Consider the following 20,538-nt stretch of genomic DNA (forward strand, 5'->3'; position numbering starts at 1 on the left):
TAGGGCTAAGAATGCAAGACTGATCATTCTCAAGCATGTACTTTTTACCATAAGGAATTTTAACTTTTCTTTCTTTAAGAGTTTATCATGTATTGTTAGCCAAAGCCTCCAGGCTCTTTTTAAATTCCTCAACAATAACAAATCTGTGTTGTTTTAAACCAGTAGTTTGTGGTAATCTGTTAGTGCAGCAATAGAAAACTAATACAGAGGTTAATATTAAAAAGTTGGCTGTTTTCACATAAAAATCTTGAAAAACAAACCTAGTGATATCAAAGATGAGTAGCAGCCTGTCCAGGTGGTGGCACAGTGGATAAAGCATTGGACTGGGACGCAGAGGACCAAGGTTCAAAACCCTGAGGTCCTCGGCTTTGAACGCAGGCTAATCTGCTCTTGAGCAGAGGCTCACCAGCTTGAGCGTGGGTTCACTGGCTTGAACAAGGGGTCACTCGCTCTGCTGGAGCCCCCTGGTCACGCACATATGAGAAAGCAATCAATGAACAACTAAGGTGCCGCACTGAAGAATTGAGGCCTCTCATCTCTCTCCCTTCCTTTAAACAAAGGGTGTATCTCTCAATTCACTACAGACCTCACTTCTCCCTGTTTCCTACGCCTGATGGGCTCCTGTACCTGACCTACCCAGTCCCTCTAGGTACTTAGGTATTAGAACCCTGCCCTGAGCTACACAGTCTCCCAAATAGTAATATAATTTCATCAGTTAAAATACAGACAAGTAAATCCAGCCTCCCTAAATTGATTAACTGTCAATTGTAGCAATCCTTTCGTTTGTATAATATGACCTACGACTAGTTAGTTACTTCTCTGCAAAATGGGAGGAAAGTTAACTAGTACAGACCTGCTATGGCAGTTTTGAGGACAAAATGAGACACTAAAAGAAAAGTGCATTTCCTAATGTCTGGCAACATGGTAAACCCTAAATAAACGTAGCTGGAATTCACCTTACTGTTGCCTGTCCTGCTGTTGAACATTTAGGTTTTTTTCTAATCTTTGGGAAATTTCTGAACGCATTACTTTTTCTCTATCCAATTATTTCCCGAGGCCAGGTTTCTAGGGGGGCAAAAAAAAATGGATCAGCAGATCCAATACTTTACACCTGTTCGTAGGAATCCCAATGAAGTTTTGAAACCCATCCGCCTCATCCGGCAGCAGCTCTCCGCAGACGTGCACTTCATCGCCGACAGGGGGCGGTGCGGCCGGATGCTAATGAGCTGGGTGGCCCGGCCCCTACCGGAAGTGGCCATGGAGGGAGGCGGGGCCTGCGCATTCGTCCCGGCTGCTGTGCGGGAACCATGGCGGCCTCTGAGGCGGCGGCGGTGGGACCCGCGGCTCTGGCCTCGGGCGCCCCGGCCGCAGTGGCGGCCGCGAGGGGAGCCGCCGCCGCCTCGGGCCTGTGCGGGCCACCTGGACGGCTGAGGGGCAGCCGGCCTCGGCCCGCGGCGGCGAGGCAGCAGCCCGCGGGTTCGGCGCCGCCGGTCGGGGAGCTGATCCAGCCGTCGGTGAGCGAGTTGTCCCGGGCCGTGCGGACCAACATCCTGTGCACTGTGCGCGGGTGCGGCAAGATCCTGCCCAACAGCCCCGCGCTCAACATGCACCTGGTCAAGAGCCACCGCCTGCAGGTGAGCCCGCCGCCGGACGGCGCCTCCCCAGGCCTGGCGCCACAAAGCGCCTGGCTCGGGGGCGTGGGCGCGGGTCCGGTTGCCAGGGCGGCGCGGCCCGGGCTCCAGAAAGCGCTGTGCGAGTCCAGCCTCCGCCAGCCGGCATCAGAGGTGGCTTTCAAGTACATAAAAGGGACAGACCGAGGAGGGCGTCCCGCCGGGGAAGGTGGGAGCTAGGAAGCGGGAACGCGTAATACGAGGAAAACACTGTGTCATGCCACTCGGCTGTCAGGCTCCCCCCAGCCGGGATTGCCAGCCTCTTACTTCGCGGTAACTTCGCGTCTTGTCCTCATTCTATGGATGAGAAGCCGATTACGAAACCTGAGTAGTGTTGGGATTTAAACCCGGTCACTAGTCCTGAAGCCTGTTCTTCCTGCCACGCCCACAACACCTCCTTCGGGCCTTTAGGTGCGGAGCTGTAGTTCAAAGGGAGCCAGCTGCAGATGTGGCTGCGCGGTTACAAGTTTCAGTGTCGATAAAATCAGCTCAGGAATGAGAGACCTCGGGGAAATTTTCCCTGTGGATCTGCTGACAGAGGGAACGCGGTATAACATCCCTTCCACCTTATGGAAAAGTGGGTGGTGATTTTCAGCTTTTAATGCACAGCTGTGGAGAAAGCTTATTAGAAATCCAGCTGTTCAGTCCCACTCAGACCTATTAAATCATAATTTCTCAGTCATTACAATAGAAAGTTTCCTTCCACTATTTAGAGTTTTTCTTTGCCAACAGTGATGTAATTCAGAACCCCAAGTCACTGAAAGCAGTTTTGTGCATAAGTAGCTTTTGGCAGTCTGAGTTGATTAAGGGCAAAGTTTAAATTACCTAGTATATTGCATGACCTGTCTATCCGCAGGTAAATCCTCTTTGGAAACTTCCTTAGAAATCAAGTTTCTAATAAGCATTTAACAATAGAAGTCTTAATAGGGCACATGTATTGCCCATGAAGGGTAATATCCTTTTAAAAAGCACCAACTGAACAGAGATGCAGCAGCATTCTCATATGAAGATTAGGAACCCAAACAGGAAATGTACGTGGTGATATGCTGCAGTTTTCCTCAATAGTTTTGGATTGTCTCCAGGACACAAGTGAAGTAACTCTGGGAATGTGCTTCTCTTTCATTCTAAATTTTAATTAAATCCTTTTATTTGCTGTTTTTTAACTTGAGTGGATGAATATATATTTGTAGAAATTCTAAAGCCTAACCCCCTGGTTCTCTTTAGCTCACGTACAATAGCCATCACCACCTCAGTGTCATCCCCTAATAGACAGCTAAGGTGGACATGACATCTCTGAGCGCAAGTGAAGTTGTCAGTCTAATGCGGACCTTCCTTGTGTTGGCCTGAACATCACTTCTAGGAAGCATTTCTTAACAGTTACGGTATTTTTTCTTGAATTACTGTCCGGAGCTCTGCATCTCTCAAAACTTTATGAAGCATCTGTTAAGCATAAAGATAGCACTTACTTGCTGTTGATGGTGCAGTGGGTAGAGCATCAACGTGGGATGCTGAGGTCCCAGATTCGAAACCCCGAGGTCCCCAGCTTGAGTGCAGGCTCACCAGCTTGAGCATAGCATTATGGGCTTGATCATGAGATCATCAACATGATCCTATGGTCGTTTGCCTGAGCCCAGACGTCACTGGCTTGAAGCCCAAGGTCGCTAGTTTGAGCAAGGGGTCACCGCTCAGCTTGAGCCCCCCGTCAAGGCACGTATGAGATGCAGTCAATGAACAACTACAAGTGATGCAACTACGAGTTGATGCTTCTCATCTCTCTCCCTTCCCCTCTCTCTCTCTCTCTCTCTCTCTCTCTCTTTGTCTCTCAAGGGAAAAAAAAGATAGCACTTATTTTTCAGGACTATGGTAGTATGTATACAATAGATTTACTTCTAATTCTTTTTTTAAATATGTAAATTTAAATTCTGAAGATACCAATACAGAAGATATAATAGGCCTAAGAAGGAGGAATATGTTTGAGGAGAATACAAACTTTGACAGTCAGATCTTTACTTAGCCTTTAGTATTTCGTAGTATCAGTATGCTTAGAACCTATGTAGGCATTCTTCCAGTTCTAGTCAGATTCATTTTTTAGATTTCTCTTGTCTGAAGATAGCATAGTATATTCAAGATCCCTTTCTGAACTAAAAATCTTGAACAATGAGAAAAACGGACTTTTCTGAGTTTCCTTCCTAAGTCACTAGGGAGACCTATTTCAGCAGGAATTAAAGAAACCTCACCAAGACCCATCGTTGGTTTTTTCTTGTCAAACAAGCTCACTTTACTGACTTATTCTGCCTTTCTAACCATGGTACACAGCAGCCTAGAATCTGCTGTCTTGATAGAAAGGGAGGGTGTTTATTTTCTTTAATGAATGTGACCTATCTGACAAAAGAGCTATATCCAGAGTGGTAGTGACCCAGTGTGGCAAATCTGTATTCTCAGTCTGGATCCTGAATAGAGGCTTTTTTTTGTTTTGTTTTTGTTTTGTTTTGTTTTTACAGAGAGGGGTTGCGGAGTAAGAAGTATCAACTCATAGCTGCTTCACTTTAGTTCGATTACTTGTCGTATATGCTTAGGTCAGGCAAGCCCAGGGCTTCAAACTGGCGACCTCAGTGTTCCAGGTCGATGCTTTATCCACTGTGCCACCACAGGCCAGGCTGGATCTTGAATAGAGGCTCTTGAATTCAAATATTACTTTTGATGTTCTCTAAGTATTGAAAGGAGGAAGCCTGGGGGCAAGGACTGACTGGGAGTTCCCTATGGTTTTGAAAGGGGTCTATCTTTAGACCAGAGATCCACTAATAGTCACTTGTGTACACCTACTTTCTGCTCTGAAGCTAGTCCAAGTTGATGTGGTTGGCTCATTTGCATAATATTCGGTGGAAATTTTCCTTTTTGTTCTCTTGGTTACAGCTATTTGCATAATTCTAGTTTTTTTCCTAGTTTTTATATTTTTCTAATTGAGATCATTTTCATTCCCTTCCACATTATTTTCTGTATGGTGCTTATTCTATTCTAATCTTTCCTCACAGGATACCCTGCCCCTAACCAGATATTCCTTAACAGAAATTATTAACAAACCCTTGTGAAGGATGATGAATAAGAGTGGGATTGTGAGGTAAAGGGTACAAGCTGCCTTTTGGTTTCATGTGGGTTCTTAAGATATATGTCTATATTCCGTATCCTATAAGGAAATCAAAATACCCTAGCTTGGCCTTGCCTATAGGGGTAATCCATGGAGAAGTGAAAGCCGGTGATTCAGGGAAAGGGAGAGTAGGAGTAAACGGGCATTTCTTGATAGCAATTCTTTTTTTTTCTTAAATAACTAAATTTATTTTTTTTATTTATTGTGTTTACATAGATTCTAGTGTTGCCCCAATTGCATCCCCCCTCCCCTGTATTCCTCTCAACATATTAGCCATTCTTTTATTAATTGTGTTTGAAAGCAGTGAAAAGCACAGGAGAGAGAGCCCTTAAAGAACCTCTTATCCAGCAACATTTATATTTTAAAACATGCTTAAGGGGTTTTGTATTGTGTTCAGCCCAGGGGTTTGCTTTTAATCATGTATTTTCCAGGAAGTTTTTTAAAAGCCAAGGAAAGGAATAATTCCAAGTTGCTCTTGTAAACCATATTGTACAAAGACTTCTAATTTTAAATTTACAATAAGAACAACAAAGCAAACTGGTTTCCTTCTTAGATGCTTTCTGTGAAGGCAGTGAGGTGCTAGAGTAGCTATGATGCCTTTTCTTCTGATTTTTGCCGTGATTATTACAGTCTTTCCTTTCACCCTATCATCTTCATTTGTGTCCTTCCTCTTGCATTTCTCTTCGGTATGTTTACTTTATTCCATCTTGTTTATTTCTTTGTTTACTCTCATGGGTTCCTTTTAAAATTATTTTACTTAAAATGTTTCATAAACATTTTATGAAATTTTTATTTTTATTTTAAAGGCCCTAGCCTGTTGGCTCAGTGGTAGATCATCGGCCCGGCTTGTGGATGTCCTGGATTTGATTTCCGGTCAGGGCACACAGGAGAAGTGACCATCTGCTTCTCCACCCTTCCCCCTCTTCCTTTTCTCTAGCTGTCTTTTCCCCTCCCGCAGCCATGGCTCCATTGGAACAAGTTCGCCCGGGCGGTGAGGATGGCAACATGGCGTTGCCTCAGGCACTAAAATGGCTCTGGTTGCAATGGAGCAATGGCCCCAGATGCGCAGAGCATTGTCCCCTAGTGGGCTTGCAGGGTGGATCCCGGTCAGGCACATGAGGGAGTCTGTCTCTCTGCTTCCCGCTTCTCACTTCAGGAAAAAAAAAATGTTTAGTTTTATTTTAAAATGTTTCATAAACAAGCACCCCCAAAAAATACACAAAACATGAAGTATTTTATGTATTTATAATTTTCTGTGTACTTTTTTTTTCAGTTATGTACACAAAAGATAAGGCACAAAGGGTCTGGTGAATTTTCTTAAATGTTTATAGAACTTCAGAACAAAAACATTGCTCTCTCACTTCATGTCTTATTGTGCCATCACCATTTCTTATCTCCTCTGTTCTCATCTTGGCCAGCCTTTGCTCTTACTGTCTCAGGACAAGAATGGGAAGAAGGCCCAGAAGTGGGGTGGAGAGACAGTGATGTCAGAAGCTGAAGAATTGGCCCTCTGAGAACTGGGAAGTCAGCAGTGTCAGGTTATTGCCACGCCTATAATAACAGCAAGGAGATTGTTGATGTTTAATGGCTGTCTTTAATGTCTCATCCTGATGTGTGATACAGTTCTGGTTTTGATGGCCACTTGAGCATATTCAGTGTAACACCACAATTTTTTATTGAACATTTACTCTGTTTAAAACATTCCCAAATGCAACATAAAATACAAATATATTCCTTTCCTTGAAATGGTTTGGAGAATTTTAAGTACTGTATTTTTCGCTCCGTAAGACGCACTTTTTCCCCCCCAAAAGTGGAGGTGAAAATGCCTGTGTGTCTTATGGAGCAAAAAATACGGTATTTTATTAAATATTTTAACACACCATTTGGGTCAGAATATTTTTTTTCTTATTTTCCTCCTTAAAATCCTAGGTGTGTCTTATAGTCAGGTGCATCTTATAGAGCGAAAAATATGGTAGTTTCATTAGCTATAATAGAGAAATGACAGAAGAGCATGGCACTTTGAAGCTATACGGCAAGCGACTTGAATGTTCCAGGCTAAAGAAATTTGGGCTTGGATAGTATTGGGATACTGTTGAAAATGTTTGAGTGAGGTAATGACATGATCAGAGCTATACTTTAGAAAGATGAATCTAACACCTTTACATGAAAAAGATTGACATTTTAGAAATTAGTTAGGAGGTTATGGTTCTTACAGTTAGGAGAACTTGAATAATGATAGTAACAGGGGAAAAGGAAAGATGAGGAGGTGATAGAAGACATTTAAAAAAGAGGAGTGAAAGGCCCTGGCCAGTTGGCTCAGTGGTAGAGCATCGGCCTGGCGTGCGGGAGTCCCAGGTTCGATTCCCGGCCAGGGCACACAGAAGAAGCACTCATCTGCTTCTCCACCCCTCCCCTTATTCTTCCTCTCTCTCTCTTCACCTCCTGCAGCCAAGGCTCCATTGGAGCAAAGATGGCCCGGGCGCTGGGGATGGCTCTGTGGCCTCTGCCTCAGGCGCTAGAATGGCTCTGGATACAACAGAGCGACGCCCCAGAGGGGCAGAACATCGCCCCCTGGTGGGCATGCCGAGTGGATCCCGGTCGGGCGCATGCGGGAGTCTGTCTGACTGCCTCCCCGTTTCCAGCTTCGGAAAAAGAAAAAAAGAAAAAAAGAAAAGAAAAGAAAATACAAAGGAAAATAAAAAAAATAAAAATAAAAAAGAGGAGTGAATAACTTCTCAAAACTTGGAAGCAGCCTGACCAGGCGGTGGCACAGTGGATAGAGCATCGGATTGGGACATGGAGGACCCGGGTTCGAGATCCTGAGGTCACCAGCTTGAGCGCGGGTTCATCAGGTTTGAGCAAGGCTCACCAGCTTGAGCCCAAGGTCACTGGCTTGAGCAAGGGGTCACTCAGTCTGCTGTAGCCCCCCCACATCTGGTCAAGGCACATATGAGAAATCAATCAATGAACAGCTAAGGAACCGCAACGAAGAATTGATGTTTCTCATCTCTCTCCATTCCTGTCTGTCTGTCCCTTTCTCTGACTCTCTCTGTCTCTGCCACCAAAAAACAAACAAACTTGGAAGCAACCAAGATGTCCTTCAGTAGGTGAATGAATAAACTGTGGTACACCTAGAAAATGGAATATTATTCAGTGCTAAAGAGAAGTAAGCTATTAGGCCATGAAAAGACATGGAGGAAATTTATGTGCAAATTGCCAAGTGAGAAAAAACAATCTAGCCCAACCAGGCAGTGGCACAGTGAATAGAGTGGGGGTCGGGAACCTATGACTCACGAGCCAGATGTGACTCTTTTGATGGCTGCATCTGGCTCGCAGACAAATTTTTAATTAAAAAAAAAAACATTAAAAATATAAAACATTCTCATGTATTACAATCTATTCATTTCCTACCGCTCATGTTCATGGTTGTGGGTGGCTGGAGCCAATCACAGCTGTCCTCCAGGACAATACCAGATTTTTATTGGATAATGCTTAACGTACACGGGTCGTTGTTTGGCTCTCACGAAATTACATTTTAAAATATGTGGCATTCATGGCTCTCTCAGCCAAAAAGGTTCCCGACTCCTGGGATAGAGCATCAGATTGGGACACAGAGGACCCAGGTTTGAAACCCCAAGGTTGCCGGCTTGAGTGTGGGCTCACCAGCTTGAGCACAGGGTCGCTGGCTTGAGTGTGGGATCATAGACATGACCCCATGGTCACTGGCTTGAGTCCAAAGGTCGCTGGCTTGAAGCCCAAGGTCACTGGCTTGAGCAAGTGGTCATTCGATCTGCTATAGCCCCCTCCCATCAAGGCACATATGAGAAAGCAATCAATGAACAACTAAGGTGCCACAGCAAAGAATTGATGCTTCTCATCTCTCTCCCTTCCTGTCTGTCTATTCCTATCTGTCCCTCTCTCTGTCTCTCTGTCTCTGTCACACACAAAAAAGAAAAGAAAAGAATCTGGAAAAACTACATACTGTATGATTCCAACTAATTGACACATTTTAGAAAATGCAAAACTATGGAGACAGTATAAAGGTTAATGGTTACCAGGGTTTAAGGAGAAGGATGTTATGAATAAGCAGAGCACAGGATTTTTAGGGCATTGAAAATACTCTGGGCCTGACCAGCAGGGTTGGCTCAGCAGTAAAGCATTGGCATGGTATGTGGAAGTCCCGGGTTCGATTCCCAGTCAGGGCACACAGGAGAAGTGACCATCTGTTTCTCCACCTCAACCTCTCTATCTCTCTCACTCTCTCTTTCCCTCCCATAGCCATCACTCAAATGGTTCAAGCAAAGTTGGCCCCAGGCACTGAGAATTGCTCCATGGCCTCCCTTCAGGCACTAAAATAGCTCAGTTGTGGAACAGCGGCCCAAGATGGGCAGAGCATCTCCCAGTTAGAGGGCTTGCCAATAGATCCCAGTCTGAGCACATGCAGGAGTCTGTCTCTCTGCCTCCCTGCCTCTCACAAAAAAAAAAAAAAAAAAATAGAGATCTCCAAACCCCATCCAAATCTAATTATATCAGAATAACCAAGGGTGGGTCCAGGCACAGGTGTTTTCTTTTTAAGTGCCTCAAGTGATTGACTCTTCACAGGCCACCAGGGTTGAGACCACTGCCTACACTGGACTGCCTTTCTAAAAGGCTCTGCATTTAGCATGTAGTTGCTCTCTTCTTTAAGGGTGAAGGCAATATCAAGAGGTGTATAAAATAGTTTCTGCTCCCAAGAAATGTAGTTGATTGGGGAGACTGAAACTAGAAGAAAATGATGGTATATAAGTTAGTCCCGGCCAGGTAGCTGAGTTGGTTAGAGCATCATCCTGATACACCAAGGTTATGGGTTTGATCCCCAGTTAGGGCACATATAAGAATGAACCAGTGAATGTATGTATAAGGGGAACAACAAATAGGTGTTTCTCCCTCTTTCCCACCCTCATCCACTCTCTCTAAAAACTCAATTAAAAAGAAATTTTTTTTAATATAGCTTAAATTAGATACCATCTTGGAATTCATTGAAGGACTAGATCTTTAGATCTGTTTGGTGAACAGAACAAGGGAGTGCTGTTTATTGCAAATGTGATCTGGGTTAGGCTCTGTGCTAATCCAATACAAGATAATCCTGAGAGTCAACTACTGTATTCTGTTTTAGTAAGCATGTTTTTTGTTTTTGTTTTTTTTTACAGAGGCAGAGATAGACAGGGACAGACAAACAGGAACGGAGAGAGATGAGAAGCATCAATCATTAGTTTTTTGTTGTGCGTTGCGACTTCTTAGTTATTCATTGATTGCTTTCTCATATGTGCCTTGACCGCGGGCCTTCAGCAGACCGAGTAACCCCTTGCTGGAGCCAGCGACCTTGGGTCCAAGCTGGTGAGCTTGTTTTTGCTCAAGCCAGATGAGCCCGCCCTCAAGCTGGCAACCTCGGGGTCTCAAACCTGGGTCCTTCCGCATCCCAGTCCGACGTTCTATCCACTGCACCACCACCTGGTCAGGCTACTCTATTCTGTTTTAGAAATGAGTAAACTGGCTCTGAGAGATTAAAGACCCTATCTATGGCCACACCGCAAATCAGTGGTAGAAATGGCTTACAGCCACAGTGCTCTTTCCACTGTTGCTTTCTGCTTGAAGGGAGACAGAAGGATGTGGGACAAACTAGACCTTCAATGAAGGACAGTCATCCAAAAATGGATATAGAAGGTGGAGTTGGCCTGGCCAGGCGGTGGCACAGTGGATAGAGTATCGGCCTGAGATGCTGGGGACCCAGGTTCAAAACCTCAAGGTTGCCAGCTTGAGCACAGGCTCATCTGGCTTGAATGCAGAGTCACTGGCTTGAGCATGGGATCATAGACATGACCCCAAGGTAGCTGGCTTGGCTGGAGCCCACCCCCAACCCCGGTCAAGGCACATATAATAAAGCAATCAGTGAACAGCTAAGGTGCCGCAACTATGAGTTGATGCTTCTCATCTCTCCTTTCCTGTCTCTCTCTCTCTCTCTCTCTTTTCTCTCTCTCTCTCTCTCAAAAAAAGGTGGAATTGGAAGTATGAAGAATGTTAGGCTGAGTCGGATAGTATATGAAAAGGGAACAGAAAGGGATATGTTTATAATGGTAAATTGGAGGCATAGTGAGGGATTTTATTTTACATACCTTTTTTTAAAAGAGCATTAATTAGATGATATATACAAATAATTTTTTGGAATGTCAAATTTGCTATAACATTTGAATAGGAAGAAAAATTATTTAGGAGATCATTTAAATAACCCAAATGAATATGAATATCTAGACAGTGCAGCACCATAGGATTATAAAAGATGGACCAGTGTGAAAGAGGTGGAGGAAAACTGACTGAATATGACATCGTTGAAAGATAAATTATGTTGTTTAAAAGTAAAACAAAAATGGCTTCTTCTCCCCCTCTAAATTAATGGACACATACTTCAATAAGATCAACATGTTCCACTAGAGAGAAGTCTTATCCAGGCAGTTATTAATTTCTGCTTTCTTTGGATACTCACTGATGGGAAAGGAGATGGGCAGGTTCCAAAAGTAATGAATCCTTTCTCATCAGAACATTAGAGGACCAGAACATCTAGGTGCTGCAATAGCAGCTGAGGCCTCAGCACATGTCCTGTTGTTTCCAGTGACCTGTAGAGAGGCCCGCTGTCCCACCTTCCTTTAGGGCCACCTGGAAGGCAATTAGACATGAATTATGCTAGAGGTCATCAGGGGTCTTACACCTGAGGTCTGTCAACAAAGTATGTCATCAAAGGCAACAAGATAGAGTACTTCAAGCTAAATTAATTTACCAAGTATTTGAAAACTCCTAGCCAAAAAGTCAATCAAATAATAAAGGATTACTAAAATAATAATAATAATAAAGGATTATTAAAATTACAAGTTAATATATATAAAGTGCTTAGAACAGAGCCTGACACAGTAGTAAAAGCTATGTTAGTACTGGTCATTATAATAATTATTAATTTTAAACGTAGCATGCTACATAAAAGTTGGGTCAACTAGCTTTAGCTACTTTAGGGGCAATATGATAGAGAAAGTCATGATGCTATTTATCAGGAAGGTGACATCATAGTCAAAGTAGTTTTTTTCAAGAGTTCACACTAAGACACTGGGGGTAGTTGTAAAGCCAGGAGCCAGGGCCAGGGCCACTATCGGAGCAGCCCAGCCCTTGCAGGTTCGCATTGGATTCGGACAGTCGGTAAAGAAACCATGGAGCCAAAAACTGGTGGGCCATAGCCTTTAATCCCACCTTGCACCCGGCGGGCAAGTAAAAATACACACTGGGCTCCAAAACCCAGTCACATTCAGTGCTCACAAAGCTACTGATTTATCCGAGTTTCCTAGAATCAAAGTTTCTAGCTCACCAGACTTATTCTCCTCAGTTCCCCATCTCCTTCCTTATCCCAGATACAAACTCTGTACAAACTGGCATCTCACTCAGCACTCCACCATCTTGGCTGCTTTTCCTGGCCTCCTCCACGTGGCCTCCTCCCGCTGCTGGCTCTATTCTCTCTGCTCTCTCATGCTAACCTCAGGAACCAAGCGGCAAGTTCCCGTTCTACCCCTATTTTATAGTGTAGCTTCACAACCTCTAATCCAATATACAAAATAGGGAAGTCTCTAATACAAAGTCACTTCTCTGAGGCATGATTGGATTGTACCACCTTACACCAAAAAGGGTGGGAAAGGCTTAATCCCAAAACCAAGCCTCATGCTACAATTCTCAACACACATTAATATCACCTGGGCAACGGCCTCTTTAACAAAGTGAGCATAATACATTTTATCTGCCCAACAGTAGTATAAAAAGCAAGGGAAGACTTAAGGATGATACAGAAATCTTGAGCCTGATAAACTGTCAATATACCACTTGCAAATAAAGAAGTGGCTTTAAGATGTTAAGAACCTGTAGAAAAATTTTATGAGGTTTTTATGAGGTTTTTAAGAGTTTATATGCACCAAACAAAAGACAAGCCTGGAAGCGAAATCTCAACTAAGAAAAATGCTTCCCAGAATGATCAGGATGCAAACTGACCGGTGGTAGTACAGGAGAAAGAACATCAACCTGGGACGCTGAGGTTCCAGGTTTGAGACCCCGAAGTCACTGGCTTGAACTCAGGCTCACCAGCTTGAGCATGGGGGTCATTGGCTTGAGTGTGGGATCACAGGCATGACCCCATGGTCACTGGCTTGAGCAAATGGGTCACTGGCTGGGCTTGAAGCCCCCTGGTCAAGGCACATATTAGAAGCAGTCAGTGAACAACTGAAGTGATGCAACTACTAGTTGGTGCTTTTCATTATCAACTGTCTCTCACCAAATAAAAAAGAATAACTTTGCATTTTCTTTTATACATTTGGAATTAAGAAGGGAGATTACATGAAAGTGAGAAAAAGCAAGTCAGGAAAGTCTTTTTATGGCTGAATTGCAGGATAGTTAACAAGATTAGGTGCTCTCTTGAGGGTGATTACACATTTGAGGGATGAAAAAGAGGCCCTTCAAAGGCGTGTTAACCTAAATGTACAAAAACAATGGGCAGGGTTTACATAAAGCAAAGATAAACTGTTTCTAGGGATGTTATAGACCTGAGGCCTGACTACTCACCATGATCTGCTCAGTTAGGAACTGATGGGCAGATCGCCCAGTTAGATTTGTTATAGAGCCCCTTTTTCATCCACAAAAGGCAGCGATTGTAGGTTTAGGATAAATATAGTTTAAAGGAACAGATAGGATTTTAAACAATGTAGTTTGAAGTGATAGTTTACACACCATAAAATTTACCCACTTTAAGTGAATAATTCAGTTATTTTAGTATTGTGTAACCATCATCACCACAATTCAATTTTAGGATATTTTCATTTCCCAAAAAAGATCCCTTGTTCCCATTTTTAATCATTCCTTGTTTTCATGTCCAGCCTGCTGTATTGGATTCTTTTTTGAAAATAATTATTTAAAGCAATTTTTCTTTTTCAGGATGGCATAGTAAATCCAACAATAAGAAAAGATTTGAAAACTGTACCAAAATTCTACTGTTGTCCAATCGAAGGATGCCCTAGAGGCCCTGAAAGGCCATTTTCTCAATTTTCTCTCGTAAAACAGGTATTTTACTTATCTTAAGTATATTTCTCTGAGGATGAAATGCAAATGGTATAAACCTAGTGTGCAATCTGATTACTTACCAAACATCTAGAGAATTGAGCAGAAAGTACCGCACAAGAGTCTTCCAGTTGGGAAAGATGAGTAAGGTGTAATGCAAGCAAAGGAAACGGGCTTGTTCTGGAAGGAAAGGTGTCCAGAAGTAGATTCAGAGAGAGAAAACAACCAATGCAAAGAAGGAGATAATGGGTACTTCATATCTTTTGTGTGATTCTGTGCGCCTCCAAGGTCAGACGAGGCAGAAAGAAAATGTTTCCCCAAAGGAGTAAGAAACTGCAGGATGCAGTGAAAGAGTTACTTCAGAAGCAGCTATCTTAAAAGGAGGGAGGGGCCCAGCTACTGGGAAAGAGGTGATCCAGAACTGGAAGAAACTGACAGATGAAATACTTCCCCGAGGGCTTGCTGGAGGGGGTCCTGTGGGAAGTATTGCCGAAGACTTTGTTCTGCAGCACTTATGTATAGATTAGAACCTAAATACTGGGTACCAAGAATTGTTTCCAAAACTGTCTCCACACTTTCCACAAAGCAAAAGTGATAGGGACAAGAGGCATTTGATAAACTGCAATTTGCCTGCTTTTACATTCTTTTGATTTGGACTGCTATGTTATATCATGTAAAATCACTGTTAATTTGAGTATGTTGATGGTCTTTGAAATATTTTGAGCAGTTGCAGTTTTTCATTCTGGTCCCTTTGTGTTCTTCCTAGCACTTTATGAAAATGCATGCGGAAAAGAAGCATAAATGTAGTAAGTGCAGCAATTCATATGGCACTGAATGGGACTTAAAAAGACACGCAGAGGATTGTGGCAAGACCTTCCAGTGCACGTGTGGCTGTCCCTATGCCAGCAGAACTGCATTACAGTCCCACATCTACCGAACTGGCCATGAGATCCCTGCAGAACACAGGTAAAGGGGGAGAACTATGGCCCAAAGTCCATAGCTGTAGGAAGGGTCTCACATGACCTGGAAAGCCTTTAGTGTAAGAAAGGAGGAGTAATGGAGAAAAGTTGTTACATGGAAGAAGGGACTTTAAGAAATGGCAGCAGTACTAACAAAGGATCCATGTCTGCTTGACCCAGTCCTTCCTTATTCTTTCTGCCAACTCCCTTTGCGGGTCCCTTATTGTGAAACTGTACTTCATTTTAAAGGTCAAATTTATATATGGGGTATTACTAGCTTTCTACTTTATTTATTTTTTATTTATTTATTTATTTATTTTTGTATTTTTCTGAAGCTGGAAACGGGGAGAGACAGTCAGACAGACTCCCGCATGCACCCGGGATCCACCCAGCACACCCACCAGGGGCCAAGCTCTGCCCACCAGGGGGCGATGCTCTGCCCCTCCGGGGCGTCGCTCTGCTGAGACCAGAGCCACTCTAGCGCCTGGGGCAGAGGCCAAGGAGCCATCCCCAGCGCCCGGGCCATCTTTGCTCCAATGGAGCCTTGGCTGCGGGAGGGGAAGAGAGAGACAGAGAGGAAGGAGGGGTGGGGTGGAGAAGCAACTGGACGCTTCTCCTATGTGCCCTGGCCGGGAATCGAACCCGGGTCCCCCGCACGCCAGGCCGATGCTCTACCGCTGAGCCAACCGGCCAGGGCCAGCTTTCTACTTTAAAAGCGATAAAACTTGCATTAGATAATGTTAGTTTCCTTATGCTTAGAGATCTAAGTTGAGTTCTAGTCCTTAGAGCTGTAACTCCTCCTCCCCCAGAAAGGTATGCTTCCTTCTTCTCTGTCTGGATGTTTCTGAACTTCTGCCTGCCATAGAGCAGGCCCAGGTCTCAAAGAGCTGCAAAAGAAGGGATTTCTCTCACTGGGTTGAATATGACCTCTTTTTACCTGTCATTGTTTTCAGGGATCCACCTGGTAAGAAAAGGAAAATGGAAAACTGCCTGCACAACCAGAAGTTGTCCAGTAAGACCATTGAATCGCTGAGCAGCCAACCAGCCCCAAGACCAGACACTCAAGAATTAGAAACTTCAGAAATAAAGCTAGTCACTTCTTTTGAAGACTCTTGCCACTCTAATGCCAGAAAGCAGACTCTTACAACAGCTCCAAGATATCCTCAGAAGTTGCTTTTACCAAAGCCCAGAGTGGCACTGGTTAAACTACCCATTATGCAGTTTTCTCCTATGCCTGTCTTTGTGCCTACAGCTGACTCCTCGGCCCAGCCTGTGGCGTTAGGCGTCAATCATCAGGGCTCTGCCCCGGGTGCTGTGCACTTACTGCCCTTATCCATAGGAACCCTGATCCTTGGCCTTGATTCAGAGGCCTGCTCTCTTAAGGAGAGCCTCCCTATTTCAAAAATTGTAAATCCTGTTGCTGTTGAGCCAATTAGTACAGGTGTTCAAGTGAACTTGAGTAAAAGTTTGTCTAATCCTTTACAAGAACTAGGGAACACATGTCAAAAGAACAGCATTTCTTCAATCAATGTACAGACAGATCTGTCTTACGCCACACAACACTTTATACCTTCTGCCCCGTGGGTGAGCCCTGATTCCTCTGTGTCTTCTTGTTCTCAGACTGATTTGACGTTTGGTTCTCAAGTTTCTCTTCCCATCAGTGTTCATACTCAGACGTTTGTGCCCAGCTCTAAAGTGACTTCATCTATAGCTGCTCAGACTGAGGCATTTCTAGATGTCTGTTTCCAGTCAGGTGGGATTTCCAGAGAAACTCAAACAAGTGGAATAGATAGTCCAGCAGATGACCGAGTACAAATGGACCAAGCTGCTATGTGCGGCAGCATTTTTGAGAGTATCCATTCATCCTATGGTGTTTCTACAGACAGTATTATAAGCAGCAGCTTAGTAGGAGAGACTGTAGCTCATGGCTTGTTACCTCAGAACCACCCTAAAACTTTAAATCAAGATATTGAGAAATCTGCACCAATTATAAACTTCAGTGCACAGAACAGTATGCTTCCTTCCCAGAACATGACAGATAATCAGACCCAAACTATGGATTTATTAAGTGACTTAGAAAACATCTTGTCAAGTAATCTGCCTGGTCCGACTCTGGACAATCGTAGTCTTCTGTCTGACACGAATACTGGATCTGACACCCAGCTCCCATCTGGCTCAGCCCAGAATCCTGCAATTGATTTTGATATTGAGGAGTTCTTTTCAGCCTCAAATATCCAGACTCAAACGGAAGACAGTGAGCTTAACACCATGACCACTGAACCAGTCTTAGAGTCACTGGACATTGAGACCCAAACTGACTTCTTTCTTGCAGACACTTCTCCCCAGCCCTACAGCTGCAGGGGAAATTCTAATTTCTTAGGCCTTGAAATGTTTGACACGCAGACACAGACAGACTTAAACTTCTTTTTAGACAGTAGTCCTCATCTGCCTCTGGGAAGTATTCTGAAACACTCCAGTTTTTCCATGAGTACTGATTCATCTGACACAGAGACCCAAACTGAAGGAATCTCCTCTGCTAAAAGCCTGTCTGCTCTAGAAAGCAAGGTTCAGCTGAACAGCACAGAAACGCAGACCATGCGTTCTGGCTTTGAAACCCTGGGGAGCTTGTTCTTCACCAGCAATGAAACACAAACAGCAATGGATGACTTTCTTCTTGCCGATTTGGCCTGGAACACAATGGAATCTCAGTTCAGCTCTGTAGAAACCCAGACATGTGCAGAACCACGCACAGTCTCCAACTTCTAAAAGGGGAGTCCACCTGTGAGATGGCATTTACAATTTCCTTCGGGATTGCAAAAATGAAGAGTGGAGACAACAGTATTAACTTTGTGGAATGTAATTACATGCAGTTGCTTTGATTCTTTGAGGTTCTTTGCCTTTTGTACTTGTAAACATGAAATTTGTGTATAAATGTGAGTGTATTATAAAGTGAAGATGTTGATCTAAAAAGGATTGTATTGTGTTGCCTACATTTGCCCTTTCACATCTAGTTTTCCCATCTTAAAAAAAAAAAAAAAGGAATTTCACACCTTTAAAACCCATCTGGTGATTTAGCTGAAGCTAAGCTTAACAGGTAGGATGCAGACGTTTCAAATCTCCAAAATATTTTAGTTGAAATGTGAATTACTTAAATTGAACCTAGAATATTTTTGACAGTGCTTGTTAGAAATTCCTGTTTCCCGATAGTAATACCTAAAGAAATTTGATGCCACGCCATCAGATTTAAATGCCAACGCTGAAATGGATTGAGACTAGGCTCCTTGCAGCTTCCTCTGCTTTGACATCTCTTTTCTGACTTGCAGACACAAAAGAAAATTACATCTGCCTTTAGCTTTTTAGGCAGTGTTCATGTAGTTATTGTCATTCCTTCTCTACATGAACTATTATTGATACCAATGTAAGAGTACAATATTTCCCCAGAAGATGTGTATTACAAAAGTACTGCTTGAAGTAGTAACAACCAGCACTTAGTGTAAATAGTGATCCTTCCAGTCTAATAACAGTCATTCCAGTGGGTTGTGAAGTCATGCCTTTTTAGCTCATTCTGGGATGTGCCCTACAAACATCCCCTCCCGTTCCCTACAGTAGGCCGTCCAGAGCTGTTTGTCAAATTACACAGGCTGGAGCTGAGTTTTGTCACTCTAAATGTTTAAAAAACAAAAAACTGGAACAGGAATAGGACATTCCTCTTCTAAATTGCGGTACATTTCATTAGCTTGAAAGGGAAGAGTGCAATCAACAATTATTTTAAAGTGATTCTTCTTTTTATCCACCTCTCATCTTTTCCTTGACTAATGAAAGACATTGGTCTAGCAAGGATATTCTCTGTGCCTTGAGGATAGTAATTAGAATAGATCCAGCTTCTGCATTTTGTTGCTTTGTTTAGAAATGGAAGTACCAACCAGTGTTCAAAGAAAACTGAGGTGAACCGATGCTTCAATAATCAAGAACATCTATGTTTTGTGATGGGAACATGAACAAGGATGCTTTGGGGGTTTTCTGAATTTCAGAGATCCTGAATACTTGATTGTTGGCCAACTTTCAAGCAAGTAAAAATCAGTATAGCCTATAGGTTTTCTAATTTGACCCACCCCTTACCACCCCCCCCCCCCAATGCTCTGTTCTGTGGCACACACTTGTGCCGCTGAAGGCTAAATCCTCAAAGTAAAACCTAAGGAGGGGACTATTGATTCTTTAAATTGTGTTGCTGATTCCTGTTTCATAGAATTAGTATTCATAATGGATATCCTAGACATAGGAACTTGACCTGGTAGATAAAAGTTTGCTTTGGTCACAGTTTCCTTTGAACATGGATTCCAAAACAAACATAAAGCCTTAACTTAGGATTTCATTGTGTTTTAGAATTATCACTGCCTTAATGTCCAAACATCTATTTAAATCCTCCTAGTAAAGGAGAAATGCATGTTTATGGCTCTTTGTAAATATAAATGCAGTGATCTAATGACTTAAAAAATATTTTTTTTTGTCTCTGTGACAGTGTTTGTAAATCCAGCCAGTAAAGTTATTTACAGAAAATGGAGCATGTGATAGTTCTTCATGTACAAGTAAGAACTGCTTTCCCTCAAACCTTAGTTCCCTGAATTGTCCTAAGATTATTTGTAAAAACTGAAATTCGGTGATTAAAGAGAAGTAAGAATTCTCCCTTTTTGTGTGAATTCTTCAACCTACTCTTACTGTGACTTACGTTGTTGCCTTAATTTGTTCACAAACTCATTGTCTTCTGAAAGTCACATGATGAAATGATTGTGCTAGTTATTTTCATTATTGTTTTACCTTTGGTTATAAAAACATGTTAACAGTTTTCCTAATACAAAATGAAAAGATACTCCATTACCAAATATTCTATTTTGATGTAAAGTTTTTATTGTGATGAAAACTATACATCTTAGGATTTAAGTTTTTAGAAAATTTATTCAAACAAAATTAGTACAGCTCATGCATTTTCCAAATGTGGCCATTTTATATATATTGGGGTGACTTTTTGTAAATAATGTGGTTCTGGCTTAAGAACAAAAGTGGGTTAGAATATGAGTAGTTCTTTGCTCAGTCACTAATTTGCAGGAAAACCAAATACTGCTTCTGGCTCCCTTGACATAAAGGAAAAATAAAGGTAGAAAATTTTTATAGACTTACCTGAAAGATGCCATTTAAGGTTTGAAGCTACTTTTTAAAAAATTGATGGCCTGACCTATGGTGGCGCAATGGGTAAACATAAACCTGGAACGCTAAGGTCACTGGTTCGAAATCCCAGGCTTCCCCATTCAAGGCACATAAGAGAAGCAACTACTACCAGTTTATGCTTCCCACGCCTCCCCCACCACGTTTCTTTCTCCTCTCTCTAAAATCAATAAATAAAATCTTTAAAAAAAAAAAAAAAAAGAAAGAAAAAACACTGGGTTAGACCATTGTCCCAATACACCAAGATTGTGGGTTTGATCCCAGTCAGGTCAACAACAAAAATCAATCGGTTTTTAAAAATCGATTGATTTTAGTGAGAGAGACAGAAACACTGATCTGTTCCTGTATGCGCCTGACCGGGGAATGAACTGCCAAACTCTGCCTATCTGGACAGTAGTACTCCAACCAAGCCATCCAGCCAAGGCTA

General features: G+C 42.8%; 1 protein-coding gene across 1 annotated transcript; it reads left to right on the top strand.

Moving 5' to 3' along the window:
- Positions 1-1,272: 1,272 nt before the first annotated feature.
- ATMIN (ATM interactor) lies at positions 1,273-19,571 on the top strand. Its single transcript, XM_066242968.1, has 4 exons — positions 1,273-1,634; positions 13,810-13,935; positions 14,699-14,898; positions 15,845-19,571. Exons 1-4 carry the CDS (start codon positions 1,308-1,310, stop codon positions 17,655-17,657), a joined length of 2,466 nt encoding a protein of 821 aa, XP_066099065.1. The 5' UTR covers positions 1,273-1,307; the 3' UTR covers positions 17,658-19,571.
- The last annotated feature ends 967 nt before the right edge of the window (positions 19,572-20,538 follow it).

This window comes from Saccopteryx bilineata, chromosome 9 (genome assembly GCF_036850765.1).
Source record: "Saccopteryx bilineata isolate mSacBil1 chromosome 9, mSacBil1_pri_phased_curated, whole genome shotgun sequence".
NCBI classification, from domain to species: Eukaryota; Metazoa; Chordata; class Mammalia; order Chiroptera; family Emballonuridae; genus Saccopteryx; species Saccopteryx bilineata.